This window comes from Vanacampus margaritifer, chromosome 7 (genome assembly GCF_051991255.1).
Source record: "Vanacampus margaritifer isolate UIUO_Vmar chromosome 7, RoL_Vmar_1.0, whole genome shotgun sequence".
Lineage (NCBI taxonomy): Eukaryota > Metazoa > Chordata > Actinopteri > Syngnathiformes > Syngnathidae > Vanacampus > Vanacampus margaritifer.
In genome coordinates, this window is record NC_135438.1 from 18317253 (window position 1) to 18337945 (window position 20693).

The following is a 20693-nucleotide window of genomic DNA, read 5'->3' on the forward strand; positions in this document are numbered from 1 at the left end:
GTCAACGAGCCACTCAAAAGCGAAAACAGCAGCGCCATCTGCTGGCGTGGAGGCAGTAGAGGTGATTTTAAAATGTTTATTTTCCTTTTACAGTCACAACACCCCGGAATGTTAAAATAAACTTTAACATTTTAAAATAATACTTAAAAAAGAAAGAGGTAATAACTATATTCAACAGTACGGACAGCTTTGCAATGAGTTGTAAATGTACCAGATTTTGGTTTCTCATTTTCCCCGATGTTTTTTTTTTTTAGTTTTTCCATTGCCCTCTTGTGGTTCGATCAGGGGATGTCGTTGATATTTGTCAACCGTGGGCATGTAAAGCTCTTTGAGACTCTTATATGAATACGACCTATATTAATAAACTTGACTTGACTTGTAAATGCATAAGTGTAAACATAATGTCATCCAAATACATATGTTACATAAAACAATATTTTGCTTAAAACATATAAAGTGCACAATACAGTACAAAGAGTAGGCTAAAATAGAAATGGTGTTTGTAGTATAGTCCTTCTCAGAAGGAAGAGATAATAGTCGAATGAAAAAAAAGTTAAGAAAAGTTACATCATAAAAACAAATAAACAAACAAAAACAGTTTGGTCCCATCCAACTGCAGCCTGCTTGTCCAGTGTAGTGTTGTTTTTCCTCCCCAACTCCTAAATCTTTCTTCACACATGCGTGAAAGAGTCTGGAGGTGAATGTGCCAAGAACAGCCCTTCTGGGAAATTGTTGGAGAAGCTAGTGTGGTAACTGGGGCTGCTTCTGCTGGACTGCCGCTGACCTCTGGACCCAGGCGATGTGATAGCGGAGAGTTTCTGGGCCTGGCACAGTTTCTGGATCAAAAAATGCTTGTCTCGACCCTCCTGAACAGCACAGTTACACACAAAGTGTATTCCAGTTAAACTTTTAACAGGAATTTGGAGTAAAACATTCACACCACACAAAATTAAGTCAATCTCCACAATCTGAGAGTTGACATGAGAGCCCACTAAAAAGCTGCTTTAAAAACTGAATAAGTTCTTGACTGTAACACCAAGTGTTACTTTAACAGTTTAAGTATAATGACTGTGCCGTAAAACTGATCAAGGACTGTTTAATTGCACCAAAGATTCAATATACCCACCATGGCTAGCTGTTCCCTAAGTTGTTTGATCACCCTCTTATGTGCTCCAGCTAGTGCGATGACGTAAAACATGGCCAAACTACAGCAGAGGAGATAAAGTCATCACTGTTGTATACATTTTGACACATTTTTGTCAATTATTTAAAAATCCTACATACCATGTAACAACAAAGAAGGATACAGCAAACGCCTCAGAAGAGATAGTGAAGAGGAGAGTTTGGACCCCACTGGGTAGCTCGTATATGGCAGTTGGTAGCACCTCCCAGGAGGTGGTGTAATTCACAAATGGGCCGCACGCCTGGGAACAGTTTATTCTGTATGTACAAACATGGTTAGAATGATGGATGAGTATGTTCATAAAATCTGAGTCACAAAGATGTTTTTTTTATATATATATACACACTTCACTCAAATTAGTAACTGTGTTTTATAAATTAAATCTTTACATTATTTAAAAATAATAATAATTACCAAGCAAGTGACATTTGTGTGACAATCAAGCCACCTAATACCGCTGCATATGAGACAAAACGTGCAAACATTACTTACTGTGCTACACTAACAATAACAGGCACGCAGGCCAAACTCAAGCCGATCAGTAGCACACCCAGGAAGAAAAAGTTGGAACTTGAAGCTCTGAATGGACGTGTGACTGGACGACAGTTTTTCATCAGTGACACCTGGTAAACAATGACATAATTAGCACGACAAAATAAAAACAGGCTCATAAAGAAGTTCTGGTCTGGTTTGTAAAAAAAACAAAATAAACCTGCAAGAATAATTTACCTTTTTGATGTAAAAGATAAAAAAGTACTTGATGGTGCAGATGGCAGGCAGCATTGGGGAGTAGAATGCACCGATCCAGCAGATGGTCTGGCCGTAAACAATCTCAAGAACATTCTGAGGGATTGCAAACTCCTGCTGACCCCACCACTTAGCAAGGCCACAGTCACAATACTTAACTATCAGCCTGAGCAAAGGAAAGACAGGAGATTATGAGACTGAAAAGACAGAGTACATTGTATTGAAATGTCAAACATAAATATCACAACCTAATACAGTAGAACACAAATTGAGTTCGTCCGATACGGAAATGTCATTAATTCTGCTTTGGACCTACTTTCGGGGAAACTCCACAAAGATGGTGACTGCCACAATGATCATGAAGTCAAAGATGGTGAGCTTGTACATTTCCTGGCCAACACGCGTCTCCCAACACTGTAGGAAGACACCAGATTACATTTTGGCCCCAGTGACAGTATTTTCGATACAACATGGTTTCAGAATGAAGTGACTTACTGAGTAGACCAAATGGTTATAGCCGCAGACACATGGGCCTTCTTTACATTTGGTGATTTGAGACCAGAGGGAGAAGAGCAAAACTCCAATGCTGGTCAGTCGCATGAATACACACCTGGGTGTTTTAAAAACAAAGACAATCAAGAAATGAAACCACTTTGTTTCACAGGCATCCAAGTATGTCACTATTACCCACTTTGACAAGCCTCTGCTACAAATACCTTGATAAACTCTAAAAGTAAAAAGAGTAAGAATAAGCAAAGCTGTGAGCAGCTTTAAAGGGCCCTTGCAACACTGGCCACATTGGGATACTTGCACATAGGACAACAACCCTCTAAAATATGTTTTTGCCAAGCTTTAGGTGTGTGAAAAATCCCTCGAGTATTCAACTAGATTTAGATCATCAGAAATAGCTTTTTTGGGGGGGTAAATAGTGTATTGCTCGCCATGGTAACGCCCTGCGGCGTAGTGAAAAGCTTTCAACAACTTTAAGTCTCTTTAGATGTTTTCCAAAATGAATTCAAAATGGTGGATTTCCTGTTAGGTTTAGCATATGGCTACTGAACTTTTTTGGGCTGTTATATTTGCCTCCCAATTTTTATAGATCTAGGTAAAACGTCCTGCTTTGTTAAAAATTTATAGGGGGCAATAATGGGCCAATTGCACAATATTCCTGTAAAACATATTTATTTTTTGCTAGGCCTGATGTGCGTGCAAGGTTTCATGAGTTTTCACCTAGATTTAGACCCCCCAAAACAGCATCATTTTTCTTTGCAAATGGCACATCGTCACAGCAACTGCACGATGCGAAATAAAAATGGTCGCCGCTCAGGCCCTAATAATAGATTTGATTTATATAGCGCCTTTCAAGGCACTCAAGAATGCTTAGGTGATAAGTTACTGAAGTCCTAATTGTCATGGTTATTTTATTGTAATGACATGATGTTGCATGCACCTAATGAGAGTAAAACGGATCTCGAAAGCAGGCGAGTAGTCCTCAAAGTTGATGATGACTGAGAAGAGGAAGGGAGTGATGAAGTTGGCCAAAGTGATCACAATTGACGGCAGATACTCGTGGATGAGATCCACAATAAAATTTCCCTGCAAATCAGAAAAACTGACTCAGGATGGCTTTCCATTTTTAAACAGTTTTTATGTTAAGTGTGAAGAAGCCTGCGCTTACCTTGACCTCATTCCTCTGTGCTTCCTGGGAGAAAATGGTGGCAATGTAAATGCTGTAGAAGCAACCAGCTAATACAGCAACGACAAACAGGTTGAGGATGAAGCGTATGAGATAAATGCGACATTTCTCTTTACGGGTCCGATCTGCTATTTTCTGTTTGATCCTTTCTTCCTCCAAATCTGTCTAAAAGGTAAAATGGGAGAACTGATTCAGAATAAAATGCAGAATTTCTGTTTCAACAAAATAATACATTTATGAAAATTACACATGCTAAATCCCCCAAAAAGGGGGAAAAAGGACCAAATTACCCTAAGCTCATAAAGCAGGCTGCTCATTTTGAGCTTGGCTGCATTCCCATTGGTGATGCAGAAATCCCAGCCAGCAAATATCTTGTTACAAAAACTCTGAAAGCGGTCTTCATCCTGAACCAGATTACGTTTGAAACCAGTGGCAGACCTGGGAAAATTAGGCATCTCTTGTCAGCAACACTTTAAGCATTTCAAAATAACACTAAATAACTCTCCAGCACCTTTTAACGATCCAGATAAGACTGAGGAAGAGGTATGCTACAGTGACCAGCAGGTAGGCTAGAGGCAAATTATAGGTGACCCTGGGGAAGTGGATTTTATCCGCTCTATAGTAGCCATAAAATAGATAGGTCCGCTCAAGAAAGCCCTAAAGAAAAAGCACACAAGTTGAGTGAAGACCCCGCAATAACATTATTATTGATTGCTGAAGATAAAAAAATACTTACTCCGCCAGACAAGAGATCTGCGATGTGCTCATGAAAAATGACAAGACCTCGGCGAGCGCTGCTTGGATAATCACTGCAAACACCCCCTGTTGTCAGACAAGATCGTACATCATACACATGCTACGACAAAAGCGTAAACTAATTCTAAAGGTTTCTTGGTGTTAACACAAGCAAGTGTTCTCTGACCATCATCCTGGTTGTAGGTGATGTTCCCTGAGGCGTGCGGGGCAATGATGATGGGCAACAGGACGAAGCTGAACATGAGTGTGAAGATGATCAGGTTGAGCATAACAAGATAGCGCAGGAAAGAAAAGTAGGACAGAATCCCTGTGCCAAACATTCCTGGACAAACAAGAGAAATAAAAACAATCAACAATATATACAATTCATTTCACTACTACATTGCACTACAAAATTACCAACATTGCTGTAATTTTCTTTCCAGGTATCTGGTTATGAGATGCATTGTAACACCTCTCTCACCCTCTATGAGATGGATGTCGCCCCTCCAGAGTTGCAGGGCAGTCAGCCACTCATGTACATCATCTTGCAGTCTGCGGAGATACCTGTGGGTGCTTTGCCTCCATTGTCTCCAGCTGCTGAGCTTTGCATCCTCTTGTAGGCGTAACGCTCTAACACCAAGCATGGTCGAACATGTTAGGATCACTATGCCATCACCATCAATATGTGATACCAGTGTTGAGTTAATTGTATAACTAGAGGGGTGAGGATGAACATTTTTTACTTGTCTCTGCGTTTCTCAGCCATGGTCTGTGGAAGTGCTCTAGTTGGTCTCTGCTCCACTTGGCTCTTCTGTTTTTCATCATGTCTACTTACAGTACTCAGAGTCCATTTCCAACTGCCGGAGGAGCCAATACGGGCTCGAGAGCTGCTCCTTCTCTTGGTGCCACTATTGGATGGCTTCCTGCGGTACAGCAGGGACTGGTAGCTGGGGAGCTGGTCGAGCAGCGGGTTGCTGGTGACTTTTCCACTTCGATCAGTGTAGAACACTGCAAAAGATAGAAAAAATGGTGATGGTGAATGATGATACATAATAGTTGATTACATAGAGCACAAACCCCAAACGTAAAGCATTAAACAACATAATACATCAAGTATCTATACTGTTTAAACACAGTTATAATAATAAATCATTATTATAATGTGATAATGGTTTTCAATGTGTTATTCTTGTGGTTGTTTAGGAAGCTCTTCTATGGATGGGGGGCTGTAATCACATAAAAAGACCTGTTGATTCAAGTTGTTCATTGCAAAACACTGACAACGAACGCTAATATGCAACTTATATATAACTCATGTATGGTTATGATCTACAAAAATTTAGAGTGTCTATAGTTCCGACTGTACTCTTGTCTAGTACACTGTCTGACTCGCTGAACTGTGCTGGAGCACTACAACGACTTGTCAAACAATACAGAAGCAATATAATCAGCTTTGTAAATAAATCAATAATTCCTAATGTCTACGACTACTCTTGTATTAAGCCTAATGTTGTTACCGATACGAATCTACCTGATTAATCACTTCACTGTAAACAGACAAGGAGTAGACGAACAAAATGCTAACTGCGTCTTTTTTTCTTTGTTTGGGGGGGATAGTCTGCATCTATGTAGTCGTAAAACATGAAAACGTGTCCGTCTTTTTCGAGACAAATAACCCTTCGTCTCACTTTAAGTCGACATAGCATTAGCTGGTTAGCTGAAGAGTTAACTAAACTAAACTGGAGTGACGATTGCGACAGGTAAAGGCACACGTAAAAGTAAGTAGTTTCACCTGAATCCGTATCCATCGCCTCCCTTTCTGGTGTAGTAAAACGGATATATATTGAACAGTATTATGTTGGACAACTATAAGGCTGTTAGCCTCAGCTGGTGTTCGTTGTTGACGCTACTGTTGTCACTTGTCAGGTTTAAAACTTGCAGTGGCAGCGACAACTTCCTGAACTCCCGAACACTCCCAAAGTGTGTTTATTTAGTGTATTTCATTTTAATTAGCATTTTTTTTAATTAATTCATTCATCAGATTAAGAATATATAATATTTATTTAAAAATAAATAAATAAATACACACACAAGCAGCAAGTCGCAGCTTAGATGTTTTTTGTGCACTACATTTCCCACAATTCATTGCTATATTTGCACAAAAAGGCTCCGTTTGTCGTTCACAGGACAAGGCGGGGCAAGTTTCAGCGAACACAACGCACACGCACACTTAAAAAGCGCTAATATGCGCTGATATCATTTTCAGATATCATTTAATCATTGTATTACTTAATTTCGTACAGCTGCATTTCTGTTAATATTTAATTTTGGGATGATTTTCACAAGTGAAAGCCGAAGAGAAATAATGTAATATGATTTTGCAAAACGTATGAGTTAATGGATGATTTTTATTTCATTTTTATTGTATTTTTTAATGTCCCTGTTATCAATCAAACCACATCTCGCATACGGTCGACAGTGTCGTTCACCTCTAAAATTCAAGCATTATTGATTCAAATTTGATCCTGATCAACTACAGTAGCTTTTGTCATTTTACATTATTGACATAGTGTTCAACCCAGATATAACACAAGTTAGTAGTTACTGTTGCTACTGTAGTCTATATCTTTTCCTTATTTTTGTGTGGGTGAGTATGAAGAGCAGCACGGTTTCAGGTCTATATATCCACTTGGATGCCTGCCCGAATGTCCTAATAAGGACGTTAAATAAATTATGCCTTTGGAATTCATTGTGTTCACAATAGACATTGTACACCTGAGAGGCTGAGACCCACCTGGTCTATTGATAAGCAGTGGACTTTTACCTTTGTGACTTCAGCACATACAGTACTTCCTGGTTACTTGCATTTTGGGATGGTTGTTATTGGACACACAGTGTTTTGTCTTTCAGTTTGATTAGCATGGACTCCTAGGTTTGTTTTTTAAATCAGGCTTCACTTCTGGTGGATTTGTTTCCATTTCCTCACAATCACCAGGTAAGCCAATCATGAAATGTATGTATCTCTTTGACACATTAAATACGTAATTCAACACTACATTCACTCTCTATTCACAGGCTACTGTTTTCTGTGTAGCGTTTTGAAGTTTTAATTTCGGGACCTTACCCAGCTGATTTAAGTTATATTTGATGACTACACCCCTGATGTTCTCCCTTGGTAAACTGGGGTGCCCTTGCTGGGAATCACTTGAACCCTGTTAAATTAATGATAAACCAATGGGGATGATGCAGGCATATTAAATGACATGCTTCTCTCTTGAAATGTGATTGTCGCTTCAAACGTACAATTTAGCCTCGTCAGCAACAACCCAAGATACAATATTATAATCAACACTGTCTGTCCTGTTTGGTTTACTTGAACAGGACTGGACCTATGTCATAGAGTGAAAAGTATCAACAATTTTGAAATTTGAAGACCCTCATGTCAAGTTACAGCAACGGAGGACTTCTCAACCCTGCCTACCATGACAGCGAGACCCTGGAAATTGATAGGTGGGTGGTAATCTAAATTGAAATCACTCCATCATTTATCTCAACATTCACTCTTTTGCTTTGGGCCGCCATTTATTCGTGACATAATGATGTAATATTTACACATGACCTGAGGATATACAGTAACTGGGTGTGCTCCAAAAATTCTTTAAGAGGAGGTTGGAATTTACATTGGTTCAGTAAAGTACTTTTCTTGGAAACCTTTAACTCTCGGGATTCCGGATATTTGCCTAACTGTAATACAGTAAGCCTCTGAAAATAGATTATTATACGCCGTTATTGAAACTTTTAACCTGATTACATTTGTATCTAAGTGATATGATTCCAGATAATAGTCCAGGGGTGGGCAAACTTTTTGACTTGCGGGCGACAATGGGTTTGAAATTTGGACAGATGGGCCGGACCAGGTGCATTTGGACCTCATAGCACAGTAAAAACACACAGATAAATGTACAACCCAATTTACTTATAGTGTGCACTTAGGAGTGCGTTTTTCAAATGTGCAAAATCCACATATTTAAAACAGCTTTTCCAATAGCTAATAAAAGTGGGAGGAGAAATGTAAATAGATTTTAATAGCACATACACTGTGATCTGTCAAACCTGGTGACTGCATCTATTATTAATAGATTTCAATTCAAGGCGTAAAGTTAAAGAATTTTTTTCCATTGGCCCACCCATTTTTAACCCGGACCCACAGTATGTGTGACACATGTGGCTGCATGATAGCCGCTGCTGCCTGTCACGCGCTGAGGACAAAGCGCGTACATCCAATCCGCATTGCAGGGACAAAATAAAATTAATAAGATAAGATCCACTGATTGTTACACCCATTTAAGTGGGGCGAAATTTGTTCTCCGCATTTGACGCATCCCCTGAGGGAGCGGTGAGCAGCAGCAGCGCCGCGCTCGGGAATCATGTGGTGATCTAACCTCCCAATTCCAACCCTTAATGCTGAGTGTCAAGCAGAGTGGCAATCGGTCCCATTTTTATAGTCTTTGGTATGACCCGGCCGGGAATTGAACCCACGACCTCCCAGTCTCAGGGCGGACACTCTAACCACTCGTACACTGAGCTGAACAAAAAAAAAAAAATTTGAATTTTTTTCTAGCCTTATTGGATAAGTTCGGCGGGCCGGATTGAAACGCATAACGGGCCGTATTTGGCCCGCGGGCCGGGGTTTGCCCAGGTCTGTAATAGTCACATTATGAACTTGAAATGTAATTGTCATATATGAACTCTTAGCTAAAGCCCTATGAATTGTATAGCACAACCTGTTGAATATAGCCATTTCATATTTCCCATTGTTTATTCTGTGTTGTATTCAGGTCTTCCAGAAAACCACAGCACACTAACCCGTATGTCCAGGAAGAACAGGACTGGTGGAAGGACAGGGAGGAAACGTATGACTACGAGATTGGTCAAACCAATGGAAATGGTGATAGAGTGAGAGTACCCTGGGGGGGCTGGCAGGAGCAGGACTGGAGGGGAAGAGAAAATATTCCGATGGGACTGCAGTCAAGACACCCAGAAAGCTCTGTATTCCAGCATGACATTAGTGAGTGGGGCTTGATGTCGTGCCAAACAAAACACAGAATATGAATTGTTTAATGGTATGTTATACCAACTCACTCATTGTTATGCAGGTCACAGTCCAAACCAAATTGACCATGGCTCTCAGTATGATCAACTTCCTTCTGCATCATCAGGTAATGGTTACAATTTTTTACACCCCAAGTGATTTTATAAGTGTGGTATATATCTCTAGCTACAGTATCTCTTTAAACACACGCACACACACACACACAATTATAACTGGTGTAAAGTATTTTTTATAATTTGACAAAATACTTACAAAAGTAAAAAAAAAAGAAAAATCTGTGGCATTTCATAGAAAAGTGAGTAGTGACATTTATTCCATCCGTCCTTTAAAAAAAAAGTTTATTCTCTATTATCTTATTTATTTATTTTAGGGGTGTCAAAAATAATTTTGAATTTAATTAAAAGTTCCTTTAGCGCCACAAATTTTTTTAACGTGTGATTAATGACCACCCCTTACTTGGAAGCTTATATTGGGGGAATTCCAGTCGCAACGCAGCAGACACGTCCATGTCAAAATTTAGCAGTAATAAATTAAATATTAATGCGTATATTTGTGGAGACTGGGGTCAAGTTGTATTCTACAATTTAAAAACATTTGCAGAATTTCACAAGTTACTTCATGTTAAAGATTAAATAGCTCTTAAAACTAAAATAAAATGCACTGAGCTGTCACCATTGTCTTACAAAAGTAATTATGCCATCTTGTGGCCAAAAAATGACCCCAACACAAATCAATATCATACTTGTTTTTTACAGTACAGGACATCTTTTTAATTTTATCTCAATTTTATGATTTATTGTGAAATTGCTGTATCAATGACTAAAAGATGCAGCCATATTTATATTAGTTTAACATTTTTATTCGCTTTTATGTTAACAAGAGTATGAAAACTTGGGGGAAAATTGTTTATTGTACATTTTATTGGACATTTACAACATATATAAAATTTGAACTATTGAAGTCACCCCTAATAATTTCTTCTTTACTACTGCATACTCATTGGTTTCCCTCAATGCTAAATTCAGCTTACACTCTGATGTAAACAGTTGTGTTGCACACCACACTTAATAGAATGGAGGTTCCTCCACGTTTCATACTTATCGTGTAGCATTATTGTAACATTAAATTCCATATATTAGGGACAACATATATTTCTACTACTTACAGTATTCTGCTTCTTTCGATCTTTCAGGCACAATGTCTATGAGATGGAGGGGAGTCGGATTAAGGATGAATATGTTTCCAAGCCATGATCCTGATCATCTAGCATTCACAGAGGAGGCCATCATGAATGAGATGGAAAATGGTAAGACTCAGTGGCCTTTACAGTAGATGTTGAATAATTATTTCAGATCTCTGTAGATTTATCAGTGATACACCTGATAGTATTTTTTTCCAGACAAGGATAACAAAAACAGTGCTTGCCTGTCCTTTCCTGTGTAACAGAGGAGAAGAATCTGGTCAAAGAACTTGTTGACTTGTCAACACGAGACAGAATCAAAGCCATACAGGACCTTCCGATGAGCTTTGCAGAGAAAAAGCATATAAGGTGGCTGCAAGGCTCATACACGCTACGTACTTGGCTTTTTGCACGTGTGTGTTACTGGCCTCCTGGCACTACTGCGGTGCAAGCAGCGCTGACTGTATGAGCCCCAATTTCCTTGGCTGCTCATTGGTGTGCAAGGACTCCAGCAAATCAGCTTCTTCTTTTGCCATTTCAAGGACTGAGCCTCACGTGTGAGATTTTAAAGGGAATACTGTGGCACATAAAAGTGTAAAATGTGTTGTTGTTGTTGTTGTTTTAACTGTGCCAGGCTACTTGCATCTGCGAAAATACCAAAACCCAGTCTAGCCTACCCCTGCACAGATTAAGAGCACGCCTCACGCTTGTCTTGGACTGTCCATGAAAACAGAGCCCTAGGTTTTCAGTATAGTCAGTATCAGTGTTCCTCTAGTAATGTTAATCATTTCAGTGGGTGGAAAACCTTGACACATACAGTTTATATAGTATGTTTGAAAATGGTGCTCAATGTAGTCAGTCTAGTACAGCGGTTCCTAAACATCGAATTGGGCCATTTTCACATTCATTTGTTTTTTGCACTTCATCTTCAAACTACAAATTAATAGTATGTTAGTAAAGCCGTAAATGTTGATACAGCAGCTCTATTTGACCTCCTTACAGTGGACAGTGAAGCTCATTGAAGTGCTTAGTTGTAGATGTTGCCTGTGGTCTATCCTGAAACTAATTAGCAGGAAGTCCAAAGTATTTTCTCCTGCCGCTTACAGAATTACAGGCAATTGTGCAAACTGTCCAGAAATATGTTTTTATCAAAAGCAAGCAAATTAGCATCAGATAATATTTTGAATAACCTTTACAGGAGTGAAGTGCTGGCATTTGAGTCCCGGTCTCGTCAGTTCACTTGTTTTGCAGACTGTTCAGAGAGAACATCACTGGTGAGTTTCATTATAAGATCGCAATACTGCATCGAATCTTTGTCATCCTGAAGCACGGCCAGCACGGCCATGCCAAAATCTGTGTTCTGCCAGTTTCTTCGCAGGTGCGGTTACAGTATCCGGTCTGCTAGGCAGACCTTGGAACTGTGGCAAGGCATCATGAAGGAGATCGGTGGCAAGTTTGGCACCAGCGTCCTCACCTACTTTCTATTTCTCAAGTGGTTGCTCATTTTCAACATATTCTCCTTCCTGATTAACTTTGGCTTCATCACCATCCCGCTGCTGGTTTATGATATTTCCCCCAACTTACCTCCAAATGTTGGTTTCAGAGGACTTGAGATTCTAACTGGAGCTGTAAGTGTAGTCTTATATTCAGAGCACCATCATGATTGACACATAATGTGGGCTACTTTTTAGGTACTGTATTTTATTTTTAACCAGCTTATTTCATGTATATTCATTAAAATATTTTTAATATTGAAATAATAATGTGCATTGCTATGTGTTCACTCCATCAGGGTTACTTCAACTTCACTGTCATGTACTACGGCGGTTACAGCAATGAAACCCTTGTGGGTCTGGTGGAATACAACATGCAGCTAGCCTACTTTTTCACAACTGCCATTTATATGGTGTTGTGCGGCATTGCACTAATCGCAAGGTTAGACTAGTTAATGTGATTCCCTTTATTGTAAACATTCGTGAGTTTACGGTATACACCCCTATATAAACATTTCTTTTGTCCATTACAGCATGGCAAACTCCTTCAAGACAAATTACATGCTTGTGGATCAAGTTTCAAACAGTGCATGGCAGCTATTGTGCAGCTGGGATTTTAGCATCATCAGTGAGAGAGCAGTGAGACGACGCAAGAACAACCTCAGAGTACAGCTAAAGGTGAATGCTGTTTTTTAAACCCCTCTCAATATAAGAACATACTGTATGCTGTTACTTTTACACTAACACAGCAATTCAAAGAATACAGTATATTTACTGGGGGTATGTATTTTACCCTGCAGTCAATAAGGATATATTGATCTTACTAAACGCTACAAGATGTCGCTCCTGAACCAACTGTGAAGTGGCATAGGTCATTCAGTGCCATTGACGGCTATAGACGTCAAAAATCCATTTGAACTGAATGAATTAAATCAATCTGGAAATCTGATTGGTCAATCAACCAATTGATCAATTAATCAATCAATCAATCAATGTCTTACTATCTTTTGGGACCATAATAACCTTGTTCATCCTTCCAGGAGTCAATGTCAGAGAAAGCCCAAAGAGATCTGCTAACCCTCACTGAAAAGCTCAAGCACGTTGGGATTCATCTGGGCTCGTGGCTTCTCTCCACCGGTCTGGCTGTTGGATGTGCCGCCAGTATCTATTTCCTCTGCCAGTACGAACAGCAGGTACTCAAGTGATTGCATGATTAACAATAGAAAATGCACTCAGTGGAGGACGGTTAATCGAAGGTGGCGTAAGATGTTCGGTACCATTTTATATTCTTGGTATAGGTAAAAACAACAACAAAAATGTAATATATATATATATATATATATATATATATATATATATATACAGTATATATATACAGTATATACACACACACACAGCTTAACTCGTACAATTCGGACTTCAACCCAAAAATCTGAGTAAAAAATGCCTCGGAGTTTGAACTCATTTTCGGAGTTCGAACACCCAAGCAAAGCAAGCTAAGACAAACATACCTTGAACAGGTAACAGGAAGGAGATTATCGCGCAGTTGTAACTACTGTGACTACTTCTGTAAATACTGGCACGAGGAGCTGTTCAACAAGGTGCCTGACGTTAAACAACGCACGCAAGGACCGCTTAGTAGTCTAACAATATGCCCAATGTCAAATACACAAACTCAGCACAGAACTAAAGCTAGCATTAACATTGCATTTATCATCTACTGATGCCATCAGACCACAACAGGTAAGGTATTTTTTTATTGTTTGAATACTGTACTGTACTGTACTGTAAATGTAAAAAAACATGAATATAAATTAAAATAGGAATTTTCTGTTTTTGGAGCTTGGGAACGGATTAATTGCATTTACATTATTTCCTATGGGAAAAAATGTTTCGGAGGTTAAACAATTCGGACTTTGAACACTTCGCAGGAACGAATTATGTTCAAACTCAGAGGTACCACTGTATATATATATAATGAATAAATAAATGTATATTTCTATATATATTTATTTTAAATTAATTATTAAAACTTTAATATATAATTTATTAAATTATTAATTATTATTATTTATTTTTTTTTAAAATAAAGCTGTATCTGTAGACTGCAGAATAAATAAATATAACATTTCCTCATGTGGCAGTGGCATTCCTGTATACTGCAGTAAAATCCTATCACCATGCTGCTCAAGATAAAGAGGGATGACTCATAATGCAAAGGATTTCTTTTAAATACACACACTCTCTTGTTAGCTTACCATCCACTTATGTACCATCCGTCTCTGCAGAATACAACAGATGCTTCAACCTGGTCGCTGCTCCAAGAGGCAGAGACTCTACTTGTCCCATTTGTGGTCTCCTTGATGAACCTGGTGGTCCCACTCTTCTATTCTCTTTTCAATAAGTTTGAGCAATATTCCAGTCAACGCAGGCAGATCTACACTCTGTTGCTCAGGTCTAATAGCTGGCTTTCTGTTTCTCAGCATGTTGCATGATGAATAGTATGCATTATGTTAGCAAATTTCATACAACCGACCATTCACATTCACACCTATGGAAATTTAATTCCAATATACTGTAAACTGCATGCATGTTTTTAGAATGTGAGAAGAAACCATGAGTACCAGGACAAAACCCCTGCAATCACAAGGAGAACATACAAACTCCTAAGATTTAAATCCACCGGGCCCCTGTGTGTGGCCCCTGAATTGAAATGAGTTTGAAACCTCTGCTGTAGATGGCTCTGCCTCTTTTGATTTATGTACTGTACATATTATGTACAGTAATTGTACAGTTAATACATCTGTTTAAGTATTTGTTTTTCCTATTTGCAGGAATGTTTTACTCAAGATGCTTATTCTGGGTGTGTTATGCTACTACTGGATGAATGTGGTGGCTCAGAAGTTTTCAGTATGTTTAAAAACCCTTTAATTAAGACATTAATCAATTGCTTAAAGTCTTCCTTCACCTTTGTGATGGTTTTCCCACAGTGTTGGGAGTCCATGGTCGGACAAGCATTGTACCGCTTGGTCATTTTTGACTTCTTTTTTCTCATATTGGGATCCTTATTTGGAGAGTTTCTCAGCAAGTGAGTTGTGCGGTTTGAAAAAAATATATGTTTACATTTCACCTCAGATGGGACTTTTATTTATTTTTGTGATCTGCTGCAGTTTGATTGGAACAAAGTTCCTACCACGTCTTGGGGTTCCGGAGTTTGATGTTGCCAGAAATGTCCTTGAGCTCATCTATGCACAGACCCTAGTTTGGTGAGACCGTTTATTGTAATTAATTCGAAATCAATGTATAAATGATGCAGCAAATGATCTTACTATTAGCTCTATTAAGCTCCTATAATAATGTGTTTGGTGTTCTTCTCACTGTAGGATCGGAATTTACTTCTCTCCACTGTTACCTGCCATTCAGATAGTCAAGTTTTTCATCCTATTTTTCATAAAAAGGGTAACTATATGCCAATTTTTTTGCAATGTTTTTCCAGACACAAGACTATTTATGTTTCTGTCAACTCCTTTGTCTCATCTTATTACTTATGCATAGCTTCCATTTTGTTGTGAAGTCAACTAATGGTATACAATAAATGAACTGAGGAGGATCAGTAATTGGAGCCTGGTTCACTGCGGCATTGTTAAATCTTTCATGCACATTGTGAATGACCTTTGAAATAACACAATTCAAACCTTTGAATATTAAAGCCCCCTCATGTTTTCCATTACAGCGTGAAACTAGAAATTAGATTGATGACATTATGATAGTAGTAATAAAATGTACTTGTCCCTAGGTCAGCCTGACTCACAACTGTCAGCCTCCACGGCGGACAGGCAGAGCAGCTCAGATGCAAACCATCTTCGTTGCCCTTCTCTTCTTCCCCTTCTTTGTAGGAGCCCTGTCAATGGTTGGATACACTGCATGGCGGTAGGGACCATTTACAGTAGACCCTTTAAAAATACTTACAAGTGGAGATCCAGTGGAAGTTGAAAATAGACTCAGCAACAGTCCAGATATCTCTAATCAAGTCCTTTCATTTAACGTTTTGTATTCTGTGTAGACTCCCTCCCTCCCAGCAGTGTGGCCCATTTCGGGGCCTAAACAACACCTTCAGTGTGGTTGGAATCTGGATTGATAGCATGGAAGACGTCCCTGGTTCCCAAGGGGCCATCTGGATCTATGAAAATGTCATCAAAAGTGAAATTGTTTACTTCCTCGGCACTCTCATAATCTTGTAAGTGCACAAGAATTTCTTATGTGTGTGTTACTCTTACTGTATTGTATGTTTCAAAAGCCCTAATCAAAAAAGTCAACATCACAATGTATTCACTTAGCAAACAATAGTAACTCGACTTGACAAGGCTCCTCAATGTATAGATTTTATTCGATCAAATCTAGTCATTGTTGATGATTTGATTTGATAAACAATGGTCACAAATAATAATCTTATAACCAGGATTGTGTTTTTTTCTTCTAATTGACTGCTATGCTTTTCTTGTCAGAATCATCATATATATGTTCTGGCAAGTCTCTCAGGGCCGCAAGCTCCTGATTGGTCGACTGAGACAGCAAATTGCTAATGTGAGTGTGACTCCAACGTCCTTGTGAGTGATTTTATTGTTCACATTTAATCACTGTTTGGCAAGGTAAAGGACCCAAGTGGGCAGGGCAGGAGTGCGCCCAGAAACTAATTTCTTAAAAAAAAAGAGTAAACAAATAGAATAGATTTATAAAGATTCCTAACTTAACAAAAGTCCAAAATGGTCAAAGTACCAAAACAAACACTAGGAAAAAGACTCAACTTGATTTTACTTTACTTGGAAAAGGACCGAGACACAAACACAATGAACCAAAAAGGATTGAAAGAAAGGAGGAACAAATCATGCAAGTAAACTGACAATGAAGAACACCAACACAAAACACAAGCAGCTGATTGGTAGGCACCAGGGACCAGGTTAACAAGCACAGGTGGAGTAAAAAACAAAACACGACCAGGACAGGACAGGACAGGACACGAACCACAAAAAAACAAAATCAAATGTATTCAATACAATAAAATAAAAATAAAGTCCCAAAACAGATCACAACATCTTTTTGGTCAAAACTTTAACTTTACCCTCTTTACATTTGTTTTCCCCACCAGGAAGGGAAAGACAAGTCCTTCTTGTTGGAGAAACTAAAGAACCTCCAGAAATCTCATCAGAAGCACAAAAAGAAGAATCAAAAGAAGGTACATTTGCTACATCAGTGGTGTCCAATCTACGGCTTGGGGATCATTTGTGGCCTGCTGTCTATTTGTTGGCGGCCCACAGCAAACACTTAAAATAACTTGTGACATCATTGCCCGCAATGCTATAAAAAAAAGGGAGAGGGGCAGCATGGGATGATGTGAGTAATGGGGACCACAATGACTACTAATAATAATCTTTTCTTGATATACAGAAACACAAATCAATTTACAGCTTAAATAGTAAATTACAAAAATAATTTCCTTCACTTTCTGCTTAGTGTCTAGGTCTGATTTATGAACATATAACACTAATGATTTTCAAGTCTGGTTTTCTTATTACAGATTGCTCTTGATTCAGCGGCTACTCAATGGAGGGGCAGATCTATTCCGGGGGGGATACAGGGCATCGGGCCACCCTAAAACATATAGACAATGTAAAACTGCTTGCTTGCATGCATGCTTGATTGGTTTTTACCATGTTTAATAAGTTAAGTAAAAAAAAGAAAGAAAAGAAATATGACTCTTGCATCTTTTTATTTTTCGGTATATGGTCCTCAGAGGATTAACCCATGTTCTACATGATCGTATGCTAACCTCACTTGGTTTTAGAAATGGTGTGTTTTTCTATTTCAAGCACCCCAAACGACGCCTAGACGACAGTTCAACAGGTGGCCATTCCCACTTGAGCTCCACGGTTCATGCTTTACTTATTCACCAACCACACGAGCAAGAGGGGAGGCGCTTCCCGAGTGGTCCGAGAACTGAGGAGGAAATGGGAGAACCAATCTACCAGTCGTCCTTGACACCACGGATGCCCGCCAGGCACATGGGCGAAGACAGATCCATGGATGTAAATGAAGCAAGGCAAGCAAGACAAAAACAAGAAGAAGATGATGCAGCGCTAGAGGTTGATGGTTTACCCTCTTCGTTTTCAAATGCTATGATACAAGTCATGCAAGCAAGGCAGAGAGCAGAAAGAAATGAGGGTCTTCTTTGGGACCCCGCTCCCCCTCAAAATCTACCTCCTGCTAGTTCCAGTGCTCTCATACAAGCTATGTTAGCCCGGCAACAAGCCCAGAATGAGTATGATGATGGCTACTAAACTAAAGGTTTGAAAGTGTTCAATTCTGAAAAGCAAATGAGGTAGTTATTCAGATAAACTATGTCAGGATTTGTCATCCAAATAATTGTATTTTCAACAAAGCAATCTATATAATATAATATAATCTATAATCTAATTTATTCAAACTATCAAGTTAGGCTCTGTATGTGAGTGTGGCTTCACTAGTGATGTGAAGAAGTGTTTGTCCACTTCCTGATTCCCCCCCCCTCCCCCACACTTAAATGTTTCCCATCATCAAATAAATGCCATTGATGTGATTTTTGCTCAGTCTCTTCCTCATTATTGAGTCATAAACACAGACCTTAATTGAGGTGGGGGAGGCCAGCAGTTCTTTAAATATTGTCCTGGATACCTTTGTGACTTCCTGGATGAGTCGCCGCTGAGCTTTTGGGAAGGTTCACCACTGCTCCATGCTTCCTCAATTTATCATTTATAGCTCTCTCATTATGATTTGCTCTGGTCTTAACGCTTTAGGGATGATTTTGTAAGCCTTTCTACACTGATAGATGTCGATAACTTTATTTTTCATCTGTTCCTGAATTTCTTGGGAACATGGCATTTTGTTTCAGCTTTTTGAGATCTTTCGACTGGCCTAATTTCTTCAGTCATGTTCTATTTAGATGATTTCCTTTTCTTTGTTATTTTTTATTCATAATTTTCATTATGACGTAACAAAGGATATATTACATTACATTACAAAGACAAACAAACTTTGAAAATAATACCAAGGATTATGTTCATATACGCAAATGATATCATTTTTATCAATTTTATCGAATAAAATAATGTAACAGCTAGGCACTTATTCAAATCAGGTTATTTTTCCTTTTTCTTTCAAACATTCTCTAAGACAATGAGGATACTTGCGATTAATTACGATTAAAATTTTAATCGCCTGATGCGCCAACATTTGAATCTTTTCTTTATCTTTTTAATTCATTCACTTCCATTGACGGCTATAAACGTCAAAAATTCATTTGAACTATTTCTGTTAGTTTAACATTTTTTCCCCACTTTTGTTAACGAGTATGAAAACCTAGAATTTTTTTATGGTACATTTAGAACAGATATAAAATTTGTGATTAATCGTGAGTTAACTAGTGAAATCATGCGATTAATTACGATTACAAATTCTAAACGCCTGATGTGTCAAATTTTTAAGAATCTTTAAAAAAAAATCAAAAAAAAATTTTTTTTCCTTTTTTTAAAAGAAGAAAAAACATTATTAAAAATGTGGGGTATCAGGTGATTAACATTAATTGTAACTAATCACATGACTTCACTTATCAACTCACAATTAAAAAAAAAAAAGATTATTGAAAATTCGGCGTCAATGGCAATGAATGAGTTCATGAATATTTTCCGATCCCATTTTAACTTGGTGTGACTGTGTTGTCAGGCAGGGACCTTGACCAGTAGTCTACTTGCTCCCCTTATTGTTTTTATTGTCATTAATTTGTGCGCTTTCTTTAAAATTACACATGAAAAATCAATACGTACAATATTTATTTTTGCATTATATTTAGCGTGATACCATGTATATGATAAAGAATTTGATTTATGATGGATTAGATATAACCCTGTCTTCCAACCACTCTCAGCTACTCTCCATATGCACTGACTTTTATTCACATATGACCATAACAATAAAAACCTTACATTATAAAATAATGAATAAAAATAAACATCAGGTACTGAGCCTCGGCATAAGCAGATTTTTACGACTTTTAAAAAATGTTACAACCATTCGCATTGAATATTTTACTCATTTATTATACAGTATATGTGTGCCGAGATATTTCATATTTTAAGGACCGCAAGGTGGAATAGTCTGCCTCACAAATATAATTGGAACATCTTTATGTGGATTTCACATGTTCTTTCCTCCTGTGCTTGTGTTGGTTTTCTCCGAGTACTTCCTCTCACATTCCAGAAACATGAATGTCAGCTGGGAATATGGCTCCAGTAACTCATGAACCTAATGAGGCTGAGCAGTACCTGGGAAATTCGATGACAGACATATACTGTAAATACTTTTTCTAGTTGTAAACACCATGTGTTTTTGACATGACTGCCAGAAAATACCCAACTCCAAATGTATCCACAGTAAGAAAGATTTTGGGCTGAAACTATTTCATTTTTAGAAAGTTGGATTGGATCCATTCTAAAAAACAAACAAAAAACAAA

General features: G+C 38.4%; 2 protein-coding genes across 5 annotated transcripts; one reads left to right on the top strand and one right to left on the bottom strand.

Annotated features, from left to right (window-relative positions):
- Positions 1–62: 62 nt before the first annotated feature.
- On the bottom strand, positions 63–6454 carry tmc7 (transmembrane channel like 7). Its single transcript, XM_077570269.1, has 16 exons — positions 6157–6454; positions 5108–5372; positions 4846–4994; positions 4549–4704; positions 4363–4448; positions 4138–4283; positions 3917–4064; positions 3609–3791; positions 3381–3526; positions 2426–2540; positions 2247–2344; positions 1913–2096; positions 1676–1806; positions 1285–1440; positions 1127–1205; positions 63–866 (listed from the first exon to the last, which is right to left on the bottom strand). The coding sequence occupies exons 1-16, from the start codon at positions 6170–6172 to the stop codon at positions 672–674; spliced, it is 2253 nt and encodes a 750-aa protein (XP_077426395.1). The 5' UTR covers positions 6173–6454; the 3' UTR covers positions 63–671.
- Positions 6022–18679, top strand: tmc5 (transmembrane channel like 5). 4 transcript variants are annotated; one of them, XM_077570266.1, is made up of 22 exons: positions 6022–6142; positions 7275–7359; positions 7746–7874; positions 9203–9432; positions 9521–9583; positions 10670–10783; positions 10924–11026; positions 11856–11931; positions 12025–12285; positions 12450–12592; positions 12684–12828; positions 13191–13343; positions 14439–14605; positions 14985–15060; positions 15141–15238; positions 15321–15416; positions 15534–15609; positions 15947–16080; positions 16214–16387; positions 16656–16734; positions 17297–17383; positions 18018–18679. In XM_077570266.1, the coding sequence occupies exons 3-22, from the start codon at positions 7804–7806 to the stop codon at positions 18483–18485; spliced, it is 2814 nt and encodes a 937-aa protein (XP_077426392.1). In that variant the 5' UTR covers positions 6022–6142; positions 7275–7359; positions 7746–7803; the 3' UTR covers positions 18486–18679. The 4 variants fall into 4 exon arrangements, with proteins under 4 accessions (XP_077426392.1, XP_077426393.1, XP_077426391.1 ...); XM_077570267.1 differs by lacking the exon at positions 7275–7359 and having other exon boundaries at positions 6064–6142; XM_077570265.1 differs by lacking the exon at positions 6022–6142 and having other exon boundaries at positions 6562–7359.
- Positions 18680–20693: the final 2014 nt, after the last annotated feature.

Excerpts from the sequence above, each read along its gene's own strand:
- tmc7 (XM_077570269.1), bottom strand. Across the intron at positions 3,792-3,916 it reads GCCTGCTTTATGAGCTTAGG|ACAGATTTGGAGGAAGAAAG; the intron begins GTAATTTGGTCC and ends TTTACCTTTTAG. Across the intron at positions 867-1,126 it reads TTAGGGAACAGCTAGCCATG|GAGGGTCGAGACAAGCATTT; the intron begins GTGGGTATATTG and ends TGTGCTGTTCAG.
- tmc5 (XM_077570266.1), top strand. The coding sequence starts at position 7,804 with ATGTCAAGTTACAGCAACGGAGGACTTCTCAACCCTGCCTACCATGAC. Across the intron at positions 7,875-9,202 it reads GAGACCCTGGAAATTGATAG|GTCTTCCAGAAAACCACAGC; the intron begins GTGGGTGGTAAT and ends TGTTGTATTCAG. Across the intron at positions 13,344-14,438 it reads TCTGCCAGTACGAACAGCAG|AATACAACAGATGCTTCAAC; the intron begins GTACTCAAGTGA and ends CCGTCTCTGCAG.